The 23,648-nt window shown below is 35.9% G+C and overlaps 1 protein-coding gene and 2 long non-coding RNA genes across 3 annotated transcripts; 2 read left to right on the top strand and 1 right to left on the bottom strand.

Moving 5' to 3' along the window:
• On the top strand, positions 1 to 9,879 carry LOC123682501. The gene is made up of 2 exons (XM_045621146.1): positions 1 to 355; positions 9,542 to 9,879. The coding sequence occupies exons 1-2, from the start codon at positions 100 to 102 to the stop codon at positions 9,877 to 9,879; spliced, it is 594 nt and encodes a 197-aa protein (XP_045477102.1). The 5' UTR covers positions 1 to 99.
• LOC123682503 lies at positions 6,056 to 19,978 on the bottom strand. Its single transcript, XR_006747824.1, has 4 exons — positions 19,768 to 19,978; positions 19,380 to 19,709; positions 19,220 to 19,320; positions 6,056 to 6,124 (listed from the first exon to the last, which is right to left on the bottom strand). It is a non-coding gene; the product is annotated as an uncharacterized LOC123682503 (long non-coding RNA).
• A 306-nt stretch (positions 19,979 to 20,284) lies between these two features.
• Positions 20,285 to 21,329, top strand: LOC123682621. Its single transcript, XR_006747839.1, has 2 exons — positions 20,285 to 20,537; positions 20,616 to 21,329. It is a non-coding gene; the product is annotated as an uncharacterized LOC123682621 (long non-coding RNA).
• Positions 21,330 to 23,648: the final 2,319 nt, after the last annotated feature.

Below are 23,648 nucleotides of genomic sequence, written 5' to 3'. Positions count from 1 at the left end.
GAGGTCGATGGGGAAACCGGAAAGCATCATGCAAAGTTCCCGTAGAAGAATAAGACTCATCTGAAAGATTGCTCCCCAGAATGACAAACTGAATTATTCATGTTCCTGGATCCCCCTTGTACAATGGACGTGAAACATCAGTATCATATGGAACATCAAAGATTCAAGACATATCCCTTTACTCTGGAAGTTGTCAAACAAATGTGCTGGTGCTTTAAAGTTTCCTTTAAAGTTGTACGAAATTTGGCGGGCCGTTGTTTTAGGGAACTTTTGTTTTGTGCATACGGTATGTGTCTGGTCTGTTGCTGTTCCAACAATGGATACTATGCGGACGATGATGCAGAAAAAAATGAAGGTGGGTATTCGAATTAGTTTTCAAACTATTTGGGCGAAAGGGAAATTTTGAAAACGTGGAAGGTTATGCTGTACAAAATGATATTTCAACATGATAATGACATATACACTGTGTCCGTAAAGTATGGAACAAATTCATTTTTAGCTAAACGGACTATTTTAAGGAATAATCCTGAAACAAGTCAATTTTTTATTTCAATTCACCGGATTTCAACATAATAATCTAATATACAGGGTGAATTACTTTCGAGTAGTGACGTCACAGTAATTTTTAAAATGAAACACCCCCATTTTGTCTCAATTTTCCGATTACTCTAGCTGAGCTGATTCCAAAAATGTATCACATGTTGATTCCAATTGGTATTGGGTGGACACAAATACAATAGTTTTGTGTGTGCTCATAAAGTAACGCGTAACATTCTTTATTAATTAAATTAACAAAATTATCAAAAATACTTGTTGTCTAGCGGCAATAAACAAATAATGACATTTCACAAAAAACTAGATGACTATGTTTCTTTTAAATTGATAAAAAATAATTTCTTTCATATTCTGTGTGCTAGACTACAAGTACCAAACATGTTTGGAAACAGCTCATTTTTATTAATCTTAAAATGTAACAAACTACAGGGTGTTAAATTCAAATCAATTGCGGCTAGACAATAAGTATTTCTGATAATATTGTTAATTTAACTAATAAAGAATGTTAAGCGTTACTTTATGAGCACACACAAAACTATTATATTTTGTCCACCTTGTACCAATTGGAATCAACATGTGATACATTTTTGGAATCAGCTCAGCTGGAGTTATCGGAAAATTGAGACAAAATGGGGGTGTTCCATTTAAAAAAAAATGATGGTGACGTCATTACTTGAAAGTAATTCACCCTATATATTAGATTATCATTTTAGAACCCGGTAAATTGAAATAAAAAATCGACGTGTTTCAGGATTATTTCTTGAAATGATCTATTCAGCTAAAAATGAATTTGTTTCATACTTTACAGACACAGTGTATGTGGTAGTTAATTTGTGATTTTTTTTATTTGTTACCTTTTTTGAATGAAAAGCATACTATACGAGAAAGATGCGATAGGATGTATTTTGAGTATTGAAACTTAATTATTTTGAACTAATAATTTCAAATTGATTTGTGGATCGCTGCATTCTCCTTTGATGGCTTCATCCAATTTAGGTTTGAATTCACGTACTGATAGAGTAAAGTATGGAGATTCAGACTTGTGGCAGAATCGGAGATAGGACATTCTTCATGAATCACCCTGTATACACGCACAATCTCAACTAGTTCATGGAAATATTGAGTTTTTTTCGATATTCTTCTTCGATTTTTTCCGGTTTCAGTTACATTTCGTATTTTTTTCGAAGTTTGCTTGACTGTTTATTTCTCTTATATTGCTGCAAAATGAAGATATGGAATTCTACTATCTACCACTCCAAATAATTCAAGTTTTTTTTATTTCGACATATAAAATTCTCGATCTTCAAAGTGATTTCAATAATCTAACGTTTTCACTTAATACATGTGAAAACGTTGATGAGTATCCCATTTAATTACTTCAACTTCAAATACTAACTACTATAGATCAACAGCTTTCAAGATATTCGTTATTTCTTCATCAGGGTGAAATTAAAATGAATCGTGAATATAATACTGCATTCGAACATGCTAGGGGAGGTTAATGTTAACATTCATCAACTCAACGATGCCTGATTGATTTATCGTCATATTGAACTGTTTCCAGAATAACTGTGCTTCTAATTCCGTATATGATAGTTTAATTATTAATATCCATCAGAATTCGATTACTCCTACTCAATAGATAATTAGGAACCGTTACATTGTTTTCCAGAAACTCATAATCTATTACCTGCTGACTTCTGATACAAGATATGCATTAATGAAAATCGATTTTCTGACGGTTATTATTTCCGCCTATGAAACTTTCTTGAAATGAAATATTAGTGGGAGTAACTTATGAAAATAGTTTTTCATGGCTCATTTAACTCAGAGTTCCAATACGTTGAATTATTAAACGTTGAAGCTAACTTGTGCTTGAGAATGCTGTCAAACTTTCAGACCTGTTCATTTCATGGGATACATTTCTCATTTTCCTTCGAGGAAAAGTTCTGATAATATATATTCTGCTTTTCGTGCAGATGTTCTAAAATCGAATGTTGTGCCAGCAAACATCGATGCTGTGCAACAACTGATAATACAAGATCATTCCGTAACATTCCGTGAGATAGAGGCACTTTAGTTCTATAGGATTAGGAATGCATTCATTTTCACATAAACCTTTGACCTTAAAAAATTTGCTCATGTTGGATACCTAAATTTGACAATCGCTCATAAAGAAGCTACAGTCAATTGATGCAAAGAAATGCTCAAAATATTCAAAATGGTGTTCAACTTCACTTTACAGTTATTCAAAATTATTTTGTGAACTTTTTTGATTTTTTCGTCTGTGACAGCCTCTTTTGGGCGTCCACTGCGTTCGCCGTCTACGGTGCTCATTTCACCACATTTAACCTTAGCATACCAATCAATGATGGTTGATTTTCCTGGTGCAGACCCCGGAAACTCTTTATCAAGCTAAGATTCTGCTTCAACTGTATTTTTTCCCTTCAAAAAGCAATATTTTATCAGCACACAAAATTTTATTTTCCATTTTTTTTCAAATAACGAAAGTAGCTACACTCACAACGCAATATCTCACAAACTAATGGTCGGACTGCTGTCAAGTTTTAGCACGTATAGTTTGAAGGTTGGTACTAACTGAAAATCATATAGATACTAGCACCGCCATCTGTGCATCGGACCGGGGACTTTTCAATTGGCCTAATATGCTTATGAACCCAAAACTGCATAGCAGTCTACCACACGGGTCTTCCCAGTAGGGATTCACGGCTTGGCTTGATATTCAAGCTACTTGGCTCAAGCTCAATCTCCAGTAACTTGAGCTTGACACTTAAAACTGCTTGAGTTGAATTCAAGTCAAGCTCAAGCTACTTGAGCTTGAGATCGTCCAAGTAGCTTGAATCCCTACTTCCAAGGTGAACCAAATTCAAGTAGATCATACTCGAAGCACCTATGAGCGAATAGTTAGCTGTTCCTTTGCAATAACCGAACATATATGGCTACTGTGCCATTAGAGCAAAATAAAACAGTCAATTCTACGTGGTGATCGATCATTTGTCGATCTTCATCATGAGAACCCAGCTCTCACACTTCGACTCAAACAAGTGATTTTCTGAGTGATGAAAAACATCGAATTGATGACTCATCCACCATATACTCCTGATTTAGCACCCAATAACATCTTGTTTCCTCATCATAAAGTATAAGTTGACTAGCGAGCATTTTTCAACACCAGAAGAGGCAGTTGATGCCTTCAAAATACATGTTATGGAGCTATCTGATTCGGAGTGAAAAAATTGGTTTAAATGTGTAGTGACTCTGCACGCCCGAGAGGTGGCGTTGCTGGCTTCGCGTCACTATCTAGTAAGGCATCGGAGGGTTTATAAAGAATCCCCGAATTTGTGCAGAGTTACCTCTGACGACGGTGTGAGTGAGTGTGTCTTGGGACGAAACACCATAATCCCTTGAGAGAGGTCGCAACTCCGACATTTGGCTCGAAAAGAGACTCTCCAAAAAGGTATGGAGAATATTTTGAGAAACAATAAAGCCATTCAAATGGTGTGCTCGCATAAGCTGTTGGGAGATCCTTTACAGAAACCTAAAGAAGTCATCTCCTAGTGAAGTTTGGTTCCTCATGAGACACCCTGTATAGTAAATTTTCGCAAATAATGCTTAACCAGTGAACAGAGCTGGAAACCTTGAGAAACGATTTTAAAGAACAAAAATAACATAAACCAATCTCACTTCATTTCCGATATATCGTCCTGTATAGCCGTTACGATTTTCGTAATACGTCCAGAAGTTGAAAAGCACCGGAGGAACCATTATGCCCGGCCTTTCCGGAGAAAGAATCAGAAACGCCTACCCCAATCATAAATCGGCCGCTGCAATTATATATATTGCCCGGAAACTTCCGAAATGGCAAGAAAAACTTTTCTAGTCCCGACACAGTAGTGAAAAGGTAAACAACAGGGAAACGTCTGGAGCAAACGTTAAGTTCAATGACGGTTCTTTTCTTGAGTTTCCCATTACTGAAAACTTGGACCTATTGATTTATTGGCGCGGGGGAATCCCAGGACCGAAAGAGTTAGGGCAGAATACAGAACCGTATCTGTGGAAGTATAGTGTCATTGTGTTCGTAGCATTCTGATTTCGTTCAATAATTGCAGAAACGCTTTGAAAGTACCTAGAGCATTGATAACGATACATCTTGATATACAATTCCAAAAAAAAAATAAAATCCCATTAGACTAGATGAAGATATACGGTCATTTGAAAAATTCACTTTACAACATCGCTGTGAGGGAAGGTGGTACACGTAGGAATGTTCGCTATGATTTGGTCTAGATTATCTGAATTCTGAGTTAGTATTTCGTAATAATCGAGAATAATGTTTCCTCATATTTTTTTTAGGATGTTTTCACAGTGATGTCATGGTTTGTCAGGATATTGCGTCCTTATCGATATGGTCAAATGTTTATTTTCTCTAGATTACTGATGAATTTGGTGGAAAAAAATAGGGTAATGTTAATTCATTATTTTCTAGAAATTTTGTCTCTGATTATCTCAGAAAATTCCATTATTTTTTTGACTCAACATCAAACTGAGGTTCACGTCTTTCTCCTTGACGTCGTGTAAGCCTTCTTCAGCCATCATGTGCACCCAAGGAAAATCGAGATTCATCAGAAAAGATGATCTGATGCCATTCAACATTTCAATGTTGACGTTCTCTGCACCACTGTAATCGTTGCCGGCGATGCTCAACCGTCAGAGGTAACACAAGATGGGGTCGATGATGCTGTAGTCCAAAAGACCTTATCCGGCGGTAAACCGTTCAGATATTTACAGGATGGCCTTGTTCTCCTGACCACTCATCAGCCAAAGATCTAGTTGTTACAAATCGGTCTCTAAAGGCCATAAATCTTAGACGTTGATCTACTCTTCTTCGATTTTGGGCATCATCAAATCACGATTGATAACATCTCATAACAATAGTTGGATTTCTGTTCGTACGTTTAGCGATTTATCGAAAATCCGTAGACCAATAATGCGGCCTCTTTCAAATTCACTTAGCTGGCAATAAATTCCGCGTACACGTGCTCTAGGTATTTTACCAACAACTAAACATCAACTTTGGATATCCTCAAACAGCTGGTTGGTTGTAAAATTCAAAAAACTTGCAAAAAACGACCACAATATTTAAGTAACAAAAATTGTTTACATGAAAAACCTTCACGATTTTTCTCTCCAAATTCAATCATTTACTCCTTGCTATACTATCTATGTTTCACCAAAAAAAATTTAAACAGATTCTACTGGGTGTTGCAGTTTCTTTGTCAGGTAGTATATATCCTTGTTTATCAAAATTTGTCTAACTGAGCGGTTCGGAATGTCAATTTCTCAAGAAATTTGAGTCCTGGACAGACACATTTGCTTCTACAAGAGCACAAAGATTTAAATATCTCTCTCGACTCTTTTTCGAGTTTACAGATCCATCCAATTACGATATATTATTGAAAAACTAAATCTAAATACTCACGTAATTTGGTCTCTTGATTCAAGTAGCCAGAAATACAACTAGAATGTTCCTCTTAGTCACTCGTCAATACTGAAAAAAAAATTGTTATAAATAAATTTTCCACATTTAGTATTGTCTATAACTCATACAGGGTGGCCCTTATAAAACAGTCCCACCGAGTATATATCGAGATGGGTGAAACCCCCTTAAGAATCTTACTTAGCAATAAGAGTCGAGTAGCACATGATTATGACGATAGAGCAATTCCATTTATGCTTATTGTGAATGATTCCTATTTGACGTTTCGTAGTGTAAAAAACTCAATGGAACTGAGAAACCTCACCTACCAACAAAGATAACATAACACCATCATTCTCCAGAAGGAATATTCTATTCTAATCGTTGAATAATTTTCAATTTTTTTTTCTTTATCATCCTAATCTTTGTTTGTTGATCAGGCTGGAAACAATACAAAATTCTCGTCATCCAGAATAATGGATCCGAAATTCAAAGTTCCAAATCCAAAGGCAGTTACCCTGTTCTACAGGAAATAAAAAAATTACATCCGTTATCGTTGGAAGGTCTTAAGTCCATCGATTCAAAAAGGATGAAAACGCCAAAGGGACCTTAATCCGAGTATCCTGAACCCGATGAGTCGACCCTTCTGAAGACGGCATCATCCATATTTGCAGAGATTGGAGCATCCCCGTTCTACCTTTAGAGACTCATTAAAAAACGATGGGAGTGGAACGTACCCTCTTTAACGAGACCTATTACGTCCTGCATAATTGAAAAGAAATCGAACTGTATCATCGTAAAAAACGGCTATATTGGCAAAAAGCCCGATCCACGATCGTTCCGCCCGTAAATTCATCTCGGGCGATGATAATTAATTTTACAACCCACTTTAGCATTTTACGTCCTGACAGCAGTAATTCCTTCGATTTTCCGCTATTTTAAAACAGCAGGCTGATCTGCAGTTGAATTTTGAGGGGTCGAACCAACAGATTATGGGCCCCGCACTCCTTGAGGGTCGATGGAAACTCTTCGTTCAATGGCCATCGAGTGCACCCTGTGGTTCTCAGGCGGTAGTTACATCATAACTTCCTTGATATTTCATATTATTCCCGCCAATGAATGAAATGATTAAATAATCCACTTGAATTACGTTTACTATGAATATTTTGAGGATAATCAATGAAAAGGTATCAAAATTTTCATCAGTTTCCCTCATCATTGCCTTTTGGTCTCATTTTGATATGACTTTGAGAGCAGATTAGTCGAATTTCTAGAGACATCAGAAGATAGTCGTAATAAATTAATTGTATTCCTTGCAAAAAACACAAAAATTGAATATGTCCTGAATAGCCAAAATGCATTCTTGAAATTCATGTTCTAAGATCTGGAGGTTCAGAATCGATTGAACATTCAGAAAATATGGGAAAATATTATATTTGGAAGAATTTTTTTTTGTTTTCTAGAAAACTAGAAGCTCAAATGAAGGAAAAATTGGTGAGAAATTATCTATAGATATTTTTTTCAAAAAAACCAGTCAAATTCGCTGAAAATTTTTTTTGAAAAAACGGTTTTTCCTCAATAACTTTCTAGCCCGTGAAAAATATTATCATATTGGTCACTTTCCAATTTTGCTCGAAGAATAATCCACAAAATCCAGTCACCCGCTTAGGTGAAACACCCTGTAACTAGATTTAAAATAATGATTTGTCAAAGAATTTTTAAAAAATTTGGTAAAAGTTGAACATTAGAATGATTAGGTTCCATATTGTACACGGTGAAATTTTCCTTAAGTTGGTGAGGAAATTGTTGATTAATTATTTTGGTTCAATATTATACCTAGAAAAAGCGTACATAATAAAAGTGTTTCAATTTTTTCCACATTAATTTACGTTTTATATGAATTGAATTTTTTTGAACTGCTTTTTTCTCTCATTACTTCATGGTGCTACGATTATCTTATGATTGAGTGTAAATTTCATAATAACACAAGTACAAACTATGGAATAGTATAATACCCATTCAGTTGAAAACAAAGCTGGAAAATTATGGCCTCAATCGGAAATATAAACAAACGGGTATATCCCAGTAAGTAAATGGTCTTAATGACCTAACATGAATATATCGGCTTTTCCCTGTCGATAAACTGAAATTATTGGCATTTCAACGATATATTCATTCATTTCTGGGAATAAATTCGAATATCTTCACAGGATCGAGTTTATGGATTTAAATTTTAAAAAAATTCACTAACCTGTAATCTATATGATTGAAGAATGTCAACATTTTTTCGAATGAAATGATTAGATTTAAGATATAGTGGTCCACAATTTTATCGTCAATTCTGTTCGATTGCGAGGGACATTCTATGCTTCAAAATGAGGTTGGTTAAAAAACAAAACTCGATCTAAAACATTAATCGATCTATTTTTTCAGAAAAAATTTTATATTTCCGATTATATCACATTTACTTTAAAAGAATTAGTCACACTGTTCATTATCAGGTTCAATTTTGGTTCATTATTTCAATAGTTCGCAAACTTTTGAAAAAATTAGAAAAAAATTCAACTTTCTCTGAAATTTCCAAATTTTTGCTCTGAAATGTTTAAAGTCCAGAAATTGTTCAGAATTTTTCTCGTGTGAATTTGAATCTATGAAATTTTATGGCAAAAAACAAGGATTTCGAATGATCATTGTCATACTTCAATCAGAAAGCCTCGACAGTATTTCAGAATACCTACTATTTTTCGTATTATGAATCGCTTTCCATTAGAAAACAATTGCATTCGAAATATTTTCCAGGATAGGCGAAATAATAAAACATATTTTGTAAATTTGAGGTGTTTTCCAGACATTGTGTCATCATAAAATACGAAAGGTTTTTTCTGTTGATGTCAGTGCTAGAACTAACCAAATGATAAATCCCCAACCCAAAAACATATTGTATTCTAGTCAAAACAAATTGTCACAATTGAATTAATATAATATAAAATCCAACTGTGGTAATTATATTCAGTTCACTTACCTTATAAATGAATAATCCTGGTACTGGTATTCTCACCAGCATCAGAATAAATTTCATTGGATAATATATCAACGATCAACGACTAGTTGATAAAGGTTATGACATTCCTTCCATAGATTAATCCTTTCAATTCATGTTCTCTGTTATATTCGGACATTTATGTAGGTAGTAGAATTACTCCAATATGCCAACTCATAGAATAAAATTGTATTATCGTTATTTCAGCAACTCATTTCTTTCTTAACAACAAATTCCACGTATGATTGGAAAATTTCGCATCTTTCAGAAACCCTAAGGTCACCGACCCCTACGACCAGACCATAGAAAAGTTCCTTCGCGTGTCAAATTTCACTCCATCGAATTTTATCTGTCAGGAAAGCATTGTTGTCTCGCCGACGAAAAATTCCTCCATCTCCGGACTAATAACTGCTGACGGCGTACAATATGATATATCTCTCTCATTTCAGGAGGCCAGGTGAAGGAGGAATTCTACAGGAACGTGAGCAGAGAGAAGGCCGAATACCTACTCCAGAATCGCCAAGACGGCACCTTCATCATAAGGCCTTCGAACGGCTCTGAAGTGGAAGCCTTGTCCGTGGTGCAGGACGGCAAAGTTTACCACCTGAACATCAGGAGGAGGGACGACAATTTGATCGCTCTGGGGAGCGAAAAAATTAATGAGAAAACTTTCGAGGGTCTCGATAATCTCATTAATTACTATATAAGTAATTATCTGGTTTTGTATTCGGAGGAGCGGCGAACTTTGACTCTGTTATTGCCTTATAGGGGAAAAATAAACGGATGAAAAAATGATTGAGGTTTATTTAGGGTCGAATTGACCCTGCCTGTCACTTCCTTCGGTCCTATCACGAACGACTGAACACCAATTGGATTTAATTAGATAAGATAACTTTAATCGATTTATATCTTTTCTGTTTCCACGGGCCTAGCAAGGCCAGTTACATACAATTTTTTCTTCACGTTAAAACAAAACGTCAAAAGATGCGTGTCTAAATTTTGGAACATAGAGTCTGGATCGAGATTTGAAGGTTAATTGACTCTACACATATTGTTGCCTGCAAAATGGGTAAAAACGAGATTCGTGTATTGACAGAACATAATTTTTTTCAGGAGTGTGCAAGTAAAACAATATCTTGATAAGTTCATCGTTTATTCCCAACACTGCTTGGGGCAGTTTGAGTGGATTTTAAAAAAAATTGTTGTGCGTCGATATGGAACATTGAATGATACGTGATTGCATAACTACACTCCTGAGTCAAAGAGAGCATCAGCTGAGTAAGAAGCACTCAGTAAAAGCTGTCTAAAGAAATCAACTTCTCAAACATTAGCTGGCAAGCTTGTGGCATCCGTATTTTGGGTTTTTATTTATTGGTGATCTTGATAAAGGTAAAACCATCAACAGTGAAGATTACATAATGTGATTCGCGAACACTCATTTTCTATATCTGGCTAGTGGTTATTGGATTTTTACAGTCCTCAGAAGAATGCTCTAAGCAAAGAAATGGAGCGCTCATGAAGAATTTCCTAAAGCAAAGACGAATCTTTCAACAATGAATATATTGAAAAGTTAGAGGAGTTTTAAAGTAGATTCATGGATCACTCTTGAAGGTAACTATGTTGACAAATCAAAGCGAATTTTGAAAAAAAGTGTTTTACTTTACATTAGTTTTACTGTCGGAATATTTGTGATCCCTATAACTGATTGTTGAGAGTCAGAAACAGTAATCACAAAAAGGTAGGTAAAGAATATTTTTTCTCTAATTCTATGACTAAGCCGTTCATTTTGCCCAAAGAGTAATAGTCTGCCCTGTAATAGTCCCCAACATGGTTAGAATACGTATTATGATATATTTTCAAATCCACTATTTCAATATATCGTTATGAATGTATATTATATTGAATGAAATATATTAATTTGGGTGATTCCCGATTAAATATGCAAATTTGAATATTTGCAATCCGATAATTTTCCTAATTGTCGAATTTATAATGAGCAGAATATTTATTATTTTCTTTATCTACCTGCTGAAATTCAAGGTTCGGCAACTTTTGCTCTCTCGTTGTCATCCGTTCTTTCACGTAGTTTTTTGAATTTCTGATATATTCATTTCAATATATTTTGAATTAATATGAAACGTCGATTCACTATGGGACATAAGAAAGTGCGTTCTCTGTGGAGAAACTCGCGAATTGAGTGAAGTATCACTGAAAATTTTTCATTTCCGCGCGCTTCATGACAAATCTGATGTTGGGGACAAAATTTGTTTATTGAAAATGACATATACTCCCTCTATCTATGTTTATTACTCTGAGATTCTGCCACATATTCAAGACCAAAATCGTGCGAGAAACTCTCAGATTCGCACAGATTTCATTGTAGTTCATACTTCATCATTATATGTTGGAACTAGTAAGGATTTCGGATGGAGAATTGAAAAAATAGTTTCAAGTTTGGTGCAGAACTTCATGCTTATCACAATATCAGAAATTTTGTGTTGATAGTGTACAGAGAAACATAGAATTATCAAACGGAATATCGAAAAACCTAATACTTATGTCAGTGAAAACTTATCCAATCGAGTCAATAAGACCAATTTCAATCTCAGTTCAAATTGCGGGTTGATATCGTCCTCAGAACCACAGAAAATAAAAAAAAATGAAGAAAGCACTAACGTGACATCAAAAGCTTTTGAGCAGTCGTTCATTCACGTATGCCTATCCATATACAGTTCGATAGTCTCCTTAGACAATATATCAAAGATAATTATTTAGTTCAAGATATTAGCGTATTAATGAAAGTGCATTCCTCATTTTCTCATTTAAGTTGGGATATTCTGTTGTATAGAAAAAATAATAAACTTTTATGTTTGCATTTCTTCTGCTAAAAAAAAATCAATTTTTTGCAAGGTTTATTATGGAAAATAATAAGACAATGTTGAGTAGCTTTCCATTGAAATGACCGTACACGATACAATAAACACAAAAATCAATATATCGGATATTTAGGCACAAATGACCACAAAATACCCAACCTGCCCTTGATAGACGGCCATAAATAACTAGAAACCGAATAAAAACCAAGTCCACGCTGATACGATCCCCAATAAAACGCATTGATTTAGTGGTAAAATAAACTTTTATACGAGCCTTGGCCTCCTATCATTCTTTTCAACACACACATACAGACGCAGATGTTGCTAACATGTGGACATAATGTATTTTTCCGCTCCTCCTCGTTGTGGTTTTTATGGCCAAGAAGTGGGGAACGAAGTGGCCTGAAAGATCTTGGTCATTAGATTAAACTGTTACGATGAAAATGTTGCATCCTATACGGCGGACGCGTATATGCTGTTTGACATTTTTCAAAAGACGCTGTGGGGATTTCCTTACTACTTGGGATGGCCAGCTGTTCGACAGTGTCGTATGGAAGTTCTTGTGTTGAAAGTTTTTCATCTTTTTTTGATGTATTGATGAGAGTTTGAGATGGATGGCACATTGGGAGGAGGCTGATCCAGACATGAAGACGTTAGATTGTTAGAATAGTTTTTTCTATGACTTATTATGCAATTAGAAGGATCTCAAACTGATTTGGTGAAAATTTGGTAGATACAGTTATTCGTAGTACTGAGACGCTTGCACAGCCCTAACTTGATTGAATTTATAAGGTCCAGTGATGTTTCAGTGGGTACAAGAGTTAACAATACTGAGAAAGAATGTACGCCATAGACTTTATTGTATTATTTGATTTTTTCAAACTGAGGAACTGAAAATGTAATTCTTTTAGTCACTTGTGTTGCTTTCATCATGTGTTTTCGAGAAAAAATTAAATTCACTTCAGCTCATTCTGAAAACTATCAATAGTCGACATAAAATAAAAACTAAATGTAACAATTGAACAATTTTGACCCAATTATTTCAAATGAATGCATCAAATTTCAACCTATAAAATTTAAAAATATTTGTGGAATTTCGCATAAACGTACAACTTTTCTTCCACCGGAATTCGAGGGTTTATTGTGAAAAACGGGTTATACATTTATGATTTAATGTATTTTCCATCGCTGGCCACTACTTTCTCCCATCTTTCGGACAGCGTACGAATCCCGCGTTAAAAAAACTGGTCATCCTCTGAAGCGATCCACGAATCAATCCAATTTTTTACTCCTTCATAAGACCAGAAGGGCAGGTCTGCCAGGCCGTGTGCCATTGATCGAAACAACTGATAGTCCGAGGGAGCAAAGTCTAGAGAATACAGCGCCAGTGGTTAGGACGTTCCATTTCAACGTTTCGAAGTATGTCTCTACCACCTTCGCAACATGGGGTCGAGCTTTGTCATGCCGTAAAATCTTTTCATCATGTTCCTCGTTGTATTGCAGCCGTTTGTCTTTCAATGCTCGGCTTAAACGCATTGTTTGCGTTCGATAACGATCACCTGTGATTGTTTTAGTCGGTTTCAACAACTCATAATACACTACGCCGAACTGGTCCAACCAAATACTAAGCAAGACTTTGAAATCGTGAATTTTCGGTTTGGCCGTCGACATGGAAGAATGGCCGGGACATCCCCATGGTTTTCTGCGCTTTGAATTATCATAATAAACCCATTTTCATTTCCAGTCGCAATGCGATGCAGAAATTCCTTCCCTCTTCGCCTTGCAAGCAGCTGCTCACAAGCAAACAAACGTCTTTCAACATTTCTCGGCTTCAACTCGTTCGACACCCAATTTCCTTCTTTCTGAATCATTCGCATGACTTTCAGGCATTTTGAAATGGCTTGTTGCGTCACTCTCAATGATCCTGCCAATTCTTATTGCGTTTGACACGAGTCTTGATCAAGTAATGCCTCCAATTCTGTATCTTCGAAAACCTTCTCTCTTCCAACGCCATGCTGGTCTACGACGTCAAAATCACCGTTCTTGAAGCGTAGAAACCACTCTCGGCATGTTCTTTCACTGACAGCGGCCTCACCATTGGTATTTGATAGCATTCAATGAGCCGCAGCCGCATATTTCTTCATATTAAAAAATTGAAAACCCTGTAAATGACGAGAATTCGGCTCATAAGCTGACATGTTTAAACGAGAATAACTTTATGATGCAGACACAAATCGACTTATATTTCGATGGCGTTATGTTTACAAATACCTCAGCTTATTGTATGACATCTACAATCTATTTATATCGGCTACAGTCATCTATTGCAAAACGGCGAAAGCAAATTTGCACACCAATATAATACCGTTTTTTTTTAAGTTCAGTATCTCAGAAACGAATCAACTTCGATCAAAAGTTCATAGAAACCTTTTTTTGAAACAAACCAAACGAATCTTCTCCTAAAGTTTCGTACCGTAGTCAGGAAACACCCTGAATATTCAAAAGATGCATTATCGATTTCACATGTCACTTACCTAACAGCACGTGAAAAAAAATGGTGTTACATTTCATACGAAACGCTGAAAACTTTTCCTCTTGTCTGTTATAGAGAAAAACCAACGGTATTCCAATAGGGGATTCAGTCTGAATTGGATAAAAAGCTGAATGCATGAATAAGATATTCCCTCATGGAAGCGTAATAGCTAGAACGTTTCTTTGGTCCCACGCATTTTCCGTTTGTGTTTCCTCATGTTTCAGACAGGTTTGGAAAGGTGGTGAAGTTGAAGGAGAGCTTTGCTCCAATCGATTGATTCTCTTTGATTCATCTGGCAGAATTTTTCACTTTTCTGTTTCTTTTTTTTTTCTGCGTTCGTTTTTTTTCCCTTTTATGATGTGCTTGTTCTCTGAAGAAGGTGCTATATCGTTTCGTAAGAATATCTTTATTCCTCGAATTTGAAGCCAAGATTCGTCTGAATCGATTTACTGATAAAGACTTCTGAGACAACTTCAATTAAATCCGTTCAGTCATCCATAAACATGATTATACAACTCATGTTCTGATGAACCAATAGAATCCGTAAATTTCTCATAGTTACGGCGTATTGATAAGTGAATATACTACTTGACGACGTGGTATAATCGTTTTGGTGTTTCGCCTCCTGCCATATTGGGATCATTTCCATTGTAATATTCTTGGACGTCCGCCAAAAAAAAATTAAAGTCAAGCTCAGTGAAATATCATTGAATTATCAAAATTCAGTGCTTTGGTTATAGTTATTGAAATTATTCGTTGTATACTTAATCGTACTGAATAGCAACTCGATCAAAGACAATATATTTCGATTATACGAACCTCTTCACTCGACGTAGTTCGCGAAACACCACTCGAGCTGCGCTCTCGAGATGTTTCGCGAACTACTAGTGAATCGGTGTATAATCAAATATTGTCTATGCTCTTGGGATATTATAACTGATTATCCAATTAAAATACCTAGAAAATCGAAATTTTTAGGGTAGATTCATCTCAAATATTGTCCGTCTCATTAATTTAAATCAGTCAACAGCTGTCAAGTGATTTATTCTCAGTTTGGTTTGGCAATTCATCATAAATAGACTCACGCCTGAACAACGCTTGCAAGTAATGCAATTTTATTTCGAAAATAATGATTCTGTGCGGAATACGAAATGCGCATTACGTCCATTTTATTTTGTTTAGCGATGAAGCGCACTTCTGGTTGAATGGCTGCGTCAACAAACAAAACTGCCGCATTTGGAGTGAAGCTAATCCTCAAGTGTATGTCGAAACACCGTTACATCCAGAAAAACTGACTGTTTGGTGCGCTTTATGGGCTGGTGGAATCCGTACTTCTTTAAAAACGATGATGGTCAGAACGTTACAGTAAATGGTGATCAGTATAGAGCCATGATTACTAACTCTTTCATTCCTGAATTGAACAACCATGATGTCCAGGAGCTGTGGTTCCAACAAGACGGCACAACATGTCACACAGCTCGTTCCACAATCGATTTATCGAAAGACACGTTTGGTGACCGCCTAATATCACGTTTTGGACCTGTGAATTGGTCTCCAAGATCTTGTGATTTAGCACCGCTAGCCTACTTTCTGTGGGGCTATGTGAAGTCATTGGTCTATGCGGATAAGCCACAAAGCCTTGACCATTTGGAAGACAACATTCGCCGTGTTATTGCAGATATACGGCCACAAATGTTGGAAGAAGTCATCGAAAATTGGACGTCCAGATTGGACTACATCCGAGCCAGCCGTGGCGGTCATATGCCAGAAATCTTATTGAGAATGTAATGCCACAAGATTATCTTGCGGATAAATAAAATTCATGTCAATCGAATAATCCATCGTTGTTTCATTGCAATTTTAAGTTCTATAGCTCTAAAAAAACACTCTTAACATTAAAATCTTCTTGATCTTGAAATTGAAAAATAGGTAATCTTGAGACCGAGGAGATTTTAATGTATAGATGTGACTCTCTCAATTATGTTTCTTCCTAACTTGACACTGTTATGTTCAGATTGATAGTTAGCCTGATTTAAAATAATGAGTTTATTTTTGTAGTCGTTTGCAATGAAAAAATTCTTAGTGCCCTGAGGATTGCCATGTGAATGACCGAAAGCTTGGCGATATTTAACAAAGTACTGAACTAAGTTCCCAAAGTGACTTTCTACAAAATCCATTATTGCTTCAGTACGTATTATATTGAAATACCTGTATCAAATAGATTCATTTCAATTTTATGAGTTTCATTCCACATCAAGGTTGTTATTTCCTTCACTCAATAGTATAAATGTGGCATATATGATCAAAACTTTGAAAATTAATTTCATTATGTGTTGAACCCATAAATAAGTTCCAAATGATGAAACTCCCAAACTCAAAATTACTCAGTTTTTGATGGATGAACAAAATCTAAAACACCTAGTATTTTTCATTACGTCCATCAAAAATAGCACCCACAAAATGCGTTGCCATGTTGAAAATTCGGACAGAATCCATTTTAAACTAAAAGCTACCGAGGGCGTGGATGTTGAATCTTTAATGCCGGCCCTGTCAACCTGACGCCCTAATGGACGCATTCAGGGCACAATATGAGCTCAAAATACATCTGACACGTTTTGATAAATTGGCGTTTCTTCCGTTTTTCTCTTTGTTATCAATCTACATCGCTCTATTTCATGAACAGTACCTGCAGATGTATGTGGAAATAATGCTTTCAACTGGATATTCCAATAAAAGGGCGATACAGCCTAACGGATGGCAAAAGAGGACGTGCATTCTCGGTTAATCGATTCTGAAAAGGGACGCGATATGATTTTTCATGTTGTCAATTGGTTTGTTTGATGTAGATGGCGAATGGAATAAGGTCATCGGATAGAATTTTTTTTTAGATGGCAAGCTATGTCATAGAAGTATAATAACTTCAACATCTGAATCAGATAACTATGGAGATGTGAATTTGCTGGGACGTCCAAGTGTTTACACCTCAAATTTGTGCTAAAATATAATTTATGTACCATTTTTATCTACAATGATAACAGGTTATAGGCCCAGGCACCCACTAGTGCTGCTCAAATATACACTGTGCCCGTAAAGTATGGAACAAATTCATTTTAAGCTAAAAAGATCATTTTAAAAAATAATCCTCAAACACGTCGATTTTATTTTAATTTGCCGTATTTTAAAATGATAATGTAATATACAGGGTGAATTACTTTCGAGTAATGACGTCACCGTCTTTTTTCTTTAATGGAACACTCCCATTTTGTCTCAATTTTCCGATTACTCTAGCTGAGCTGATACCAAAAATGTATCACATGTTGATTCCAGGGACAGGGTGTACAAAAATACAATAGTTTTGTGTGTGCTCATAAAGTCACGCCTAACATTCTTTATTAGTTAAATTAACAATATTATCGAAAATACTTATTGTCTAGCGGCAATTGGTTTGAATGTAACACCCTGTAGTTTGATACATTTTTAGATTAATAAAAATGAGCTGTTTCCAAACATGTTTGGTACTTGTGGTCTAGCAGACAGAATATAAAAGAAATAATTTATAATTTTTATACATTTTTATTAACTAAAATTGAAACAAACTACAGGGTGTTACATTAACGTTACCAATTAACGTTAGACAATAAGTATTTGTGATGATATTGTTAATTTGGCTGCTAAGAAAGCAGTGGACGCCCAAAAGATGCTATCACCGACAAAAAAATCAATTTTGAATGCCCATAAAGTGAAGTTGATCGAGATAGCAGACATTGTGAAGATATCAAAAGGGCCAGTCCATCAACAGCGATTATAATATAGCGTTATTGGATCGTTTAAAAGATGAAATCGTTAAAAAACGACCCCATTTCAAGAAAAAAGGTGCTGTTTTATCAAGACAATGCGCCTTGTCACAAATCAATGAAAATAATGACAAAATTGAATGAATTGGGCTTCAAATTGCTTTTGCATCCACCGTATTTGCCAGATCTGGCCCCCAGCGACTTCTTACTGTTCTCAGACTACAAAAGAATGCTCGCTGAAAAAAAATTTCATGAAGAAGTATTCGCCGAAATTGAGGCCTATTTTGAAGGGAAAGACAAATCGTACTAGAAAAATGGTATCGAAAAATTGGAAGATCGCGCCCTCGAAGGCAACTATGTTGAATAATAAAATCGAAATTTGCTAGAATAAATGTGTTTTACTATGGTAAACCGGGGACTTTTCAATTGGCCTGTTATTCAGTGCAAAATAACCCCTATTTCAAAAATCCAAAGTACCAGGTTTTTCACCATAATTTATTTGCCAACGAGATAACTCAGAAAAGGGCATTTTGAGTTATCGTAGCCTTCCACTTGGAAACTGTTACTTAGCTTGCCAGATGGTTCTTGAAGTTTGAAACTCTGTGTTACTTAGAATAAGAGAGATAGGGCAAACATATGTAATATATTCGAATTCAGGGGAACAAGACCTAGTCAAATATAGAAAAATATACAGGGTGTTCCATTTGAAAAATGAAGTTGCTATCGATATATTGCCCACTCTATATATATTTCGTTTTGTGAAATCATTTTAAAAAATTTTTGTAGAAAACATTTTTCTGTACCTCTTTTAGTCACAAAGTTGATGGGGGGGTCAAATTATAGGAAAAAACCCGGTACATCTCTAATGAAGTGTCAACCCAGTATGAACAACGCAAACAATGCAATACAAAATTACTCACTAACCTAATCCTTCTAGGTCAGTCAACGCCAAGTTTCAACTCCACTGGTACACATTCCAATTTGAATTTCTTCGCTGTTGGTGCTATGATACAGTGAAGGGATAACTGGGAGAAATGACTGGATTAAATAGAACATTAGGAACTTGGAATTGTTTGTAGTTTACCATTTGTCACTGAAATTCTACAGGGACAGTCCGGATGTTCCAGATATTACCCAGATATTTGTAATGGAATTTGACGGCCTCCTCAGAATATCAATTACTCAGCAACGAAGTTGTGGAACGAGGTATCGTTTGCTGCTGACGTTCAGCTAGCTGGTGGAGATATAACTGGTTGATTATCTTCTATGATTTCCCAAACGGTCAGTTTTTGAGTGACGCTGATGAGTTTTTCGAGTACAGTTGATTCGCTTGCTTTTCTTAATAGGATGCATTCATTCAGATTAATGAGTTCAATGAAACTGTGTTACGAAAATGTCCACTTCTGGGAATAAACTGAATAATAAAGGTTGAGTAAGCTAGTATCATATTGTTATCAAAACGTCGAACTCACATATGTTACGATGTTTTGTTTCAATCTTCTTATCTGAGTCTGTGATATCTTTCAGCAGCATAGAGCTTGTACCAGTAAGGAGAGCTGGTGGTATTATCTATAGGCTTTCACAAGTGTGTCCCATCGCTTAAAAATGTATCCTAAAATTGAGCGCTTTGTGCTGTACACAAAATCACCATACTCCTTTGTTATTCAAGGTCCAAGTATTGGCGTTATTCTCTTGTGTTACACCCAATGTCTACTTAATCTGAAAAAAAACTATCCTAAGGATATATTTTCAGGAAGTAGAGTTAATCCAGACATGCATTTCATTATATTTCTTCTTATTCATCTTTTTAGGATATTTGTGTTTATTCACCTCTTCCATGATTTCTCCTCAAATACTATTTTGGCGCTTTCTGAATGTTTTGGTTGAGACATTCGCATGATCGACATCTTTGTGAGAGTACGTTCACATGACAAGCGCTAAACGCGCGTTGAGTTCTGATTTAAGTTGTCAAAAGTGTCATGTCAAAAAGTAATCCTGTCAAAAGTAATCCTTGATGAAATGATGAAAATATTGTAATAATCAAAATGAAAGAATATTGTTTGTTGGGCGAACATATTATTTCTAATGCTATTACTCATGAGGGTACAATTCATGAGACGAGCCTAGGGCCCAAAAGATTATTATATTTAGAGCAATCAAAAAATTATCAAACAAAAAGCATGTGTAGATGTAATCCCTGTATTAGTAGAGGAAATGTGAACTGGGCAACATACATTTCAAGGTATGATACAAGAGCAGAGATAGAAATCTCAGCACGAACTCTCTTTACCCCTATAGTGACTGTATTTTTTTTTTACAGAATAAGCTGACATATTTATATTGAAGGGCTTTCTCTTCGTGAAATTTCTAAATTGGACAAGTATCCACCAAATGGTAAATGGTTTCTTCATTATTGCAACGACTATGACCAGTCCTGAATCGATTTGAAATACATCAAATTTTCCTAGATAGATTGAAACCTAGAACTTTCTCTGAAGGATCAAGGATTAGACTTTCGATGAAGACATTATAAGAACTCCATTCTGAACGTCAAATTTCCTTGTAACTTTCATTAGATTGTAGGAAGGTATTAATCTATGAAAGTTTACGTGACCCTAATCTGGTAGTTCTAGTATCTGAGAGGTAAGATACAATTGGAAATAAGTTCGGGTAGAAATGAAAATTTTCCAAAGATTTCTCGCCTAAGACCTGTCTACGAGTATGAGGCGGAAGTATATGTGGCAGCACTGTTAACCAATGTAAAGGTGTAGATCTAAGAGTTCCACTGATAATTCTCAGAGAAACATTAAGCTGTGCATCAATTTCATGATTATGAGGCATGAGCACTATTGAACCAAACAGAACAACAGTATTCAGCAGCAGAATAAACCAAGACCAAAGCTGCCGTACGAAAAGTGCTGGCATCAACATCTCATGAAGAACATAGTGTAATACGATATACTGAGGTTGTGTACAACCTTCTTTATATTGAGACGTCTCCTTCAGAAAAAGAAGATTAAATCGATTGAGTGCAGCATTATTTTTTTTCTCAAAAACAAGAAAAAACCCTTTCAGCAAGATTATGCTCCTTGCCACAAATCAATGTAAACCTTGATAAAATTTAACGAATTGCTCTTTCAACTGCTTGACCTAGTTATTATTGGATTTCTGCAAACCTTGAAAGAATGCACCAGTAAAGGTAATTTGGCTCTGATGAAAAAATTATTGCCGAGTTTGGAGTCTATTTCGAAAGCAAAGACGAATCTTTCTACGGAAAAGGTATTGAAAAATTTGAGGAGTGCTGGAGTACATTCATCACTCTTGAAGGCGACTATGTTGAGGAGTGAGGTGTGTTATTACTAGTTAGAGTAGAGACTTTTTGAGTGAAGTATTATTAGCTATTGTTCAAGTCACATCAAATATTCTGATCAAAATTCTCATCAAGTTCTATCTTTCTAGTTGTCAGTAATATAAACTCAAATTGCATTATCTTTCAGGCTACCAGTATGAATCTAGGATTGACTCTCCTTCTAATCCTTCCAATTACAACCGACAAAAGTCAGACTCGCTCCAGATCCCTGCAGTTCACTCCAGAATAGCACGTTCACAATATCCCCGGCCGGTCGGACTGCAACTATAGCAATATTTGGCCGTCTGAACTTCGCCCGTCTATCCAGCCTCGAATAAAACTTGATTAAATAATAAAATAACGTTAGACCTGGCTCCCCGGACTTGAATTTGCACGGCAAAATCCTGCAGTTCCTTCCCTGAATCAAATATCCGATTCTTCTTGCCGCTCGCGGAATTGGACATTTCGCCCCCTCTCCCTGCAGCAGTTCCCGGAGGAAGGCTCCGTTCCAGGATCGACTGGGTTGAGGGATGGTCATGGTTTTCGGTCTGTTTCCCGGAAAAACATGTTCCGGGGATTTCTGCTTCGGACAAGATGGAATCTGCGGATTTATTTGAATTGGAGGGGGTTTTTGGAACGTGCGGATTAGGTTTGGAATTGTTTGGTGGAGAGGTGATCCTGCGGAAGGGGTAAGATTTTGAAGCGTCACTGTTTTCTAATAGTGGAGAAATAGTATGCAGTTATTTGTACGAATTTTATCTGAACATGCAGAAACGAGGACAATTTGTCCATGAGCTAGTCCTTTCAAAGCAGAATTCGGTTGTGGGAAAATCAAATTCTTAAGGGCAGCACGTATCTTCTTTTGAACGTACAATAACAATTTATATTTCAACTGACAAGATCATCGAAATTTTTTTTTTTTCGGGGGAAAAGTGTAGCTTAGCAATGATAACTCTTATCAACTGTTATACTTCTTTCTATCTGACAAAATTAATTCAGCATGATAACCGTAAATAGGTCAATTTTCCAATGATCAATCAATTCAACGATAATAACAGTTAATTTAAATCTCATTTAAAGTTGGATCTCCAGATATTTTCGAATCTTAAAACGTTTGAAAAAAATTACAAATTTCATTCGGAAGAGAAGTAACTTTTCATGGCTCGCCTTCAATAATCACAGAAAAACACAGGCTAGCTATGAAATATGACATGCATAATCAGAAGAGTTAAAATATTCAACGATATAACTTTGCTTCCGCCGTTTTGCAATAGATGGTGGAAGCAGTAAGTGGTAGTCGAAATAAATAGATCGTAGATGTCATACAATAAGCTTAGGTTAAGATGTCTAAAAACATGGTGTGTGCACTCGTCAATTTTTGAATGGGATGACATTCGACCAAATTGAAAATATTAGTTTTATTTCGTGGCGGCGCCGCAATGTCATTCCTTTCATTTCGATCGTTTTTCCTTTGATTTTGACAGGATACATCAATTAAAACTCGATCCTAGCCAATCAAAAGCTTAAACTAATATTCTTAAAATTGGCAAAACAAAAGCTAATCAGTTCATGCACCTGGTTTTTAGACATCTTAGCTTAGGTATTCATAACATAACGCCATAGAAATATTAGTCGATTTGTGTCTGCATCATAGAGTTATTCTCTATTAAACAACCATTTGCGGGAGGTTTCAATTTTCTGCTTTAATATAAAAAATCTGCAACTGAGACTCATCGAATGCTCTCAAATACCTAAGGTGAGGCTACTATTAGTGAAAGAACGTGCCGTGAAAGGTTCCAACGCTTCAAGAACGGTGATTTTGACGTCGAAGACCAGCATGGCGGTCGGAGACAGAAGGTTTTCGAAGATGCACACTTGGAGGCATTACTTGATCAAGACTCATGCAAAGGCAACAGGAATTGGCAGGATCATTGGGAGTGAAGCAACAAGCCATTTCAAAATGCCTAAAAGTCATGGAAATGATTCAGAAACAAGGAAAATGGG

Source organism: Harmonia axyridis, chromosome 6 (genome assembly GCF_914767665.1).
Source record: "Harmonia axyridis chromosome 6, icHarAxyr1.1, whole genome shotgun sequence".
Taxonomy (NCBI): Eukaryota; Metazoa; Arthropoda; class Insecta; order Coleoptera; family Coccinellidae; genus Harmonia; species Harmonia axyridis.
Note: the sequence above shows the minus strand (reverse complement) of the source record. Positions and strands in the feature narration are given on the sequence as shown.

What these genes read in the sequence shown, in the direction of transcription:
- LOC123682501 (XM_045621146.1), top strand. Translation starts at nt 100, where the DNA reads ATGTTCCTGGATCCCCCTTGTACAATGGACGTGAAACATCAGTATCAT. An exon ending in TGATGCAGAAAAAAATGAAG is followed by an intron (nt 356 to 9,541) that starts GTGGGTATTCGA and finishes CTCTCATTTCAG; the next exon opens with GAGGCCAGGTGAAGGAGGAA.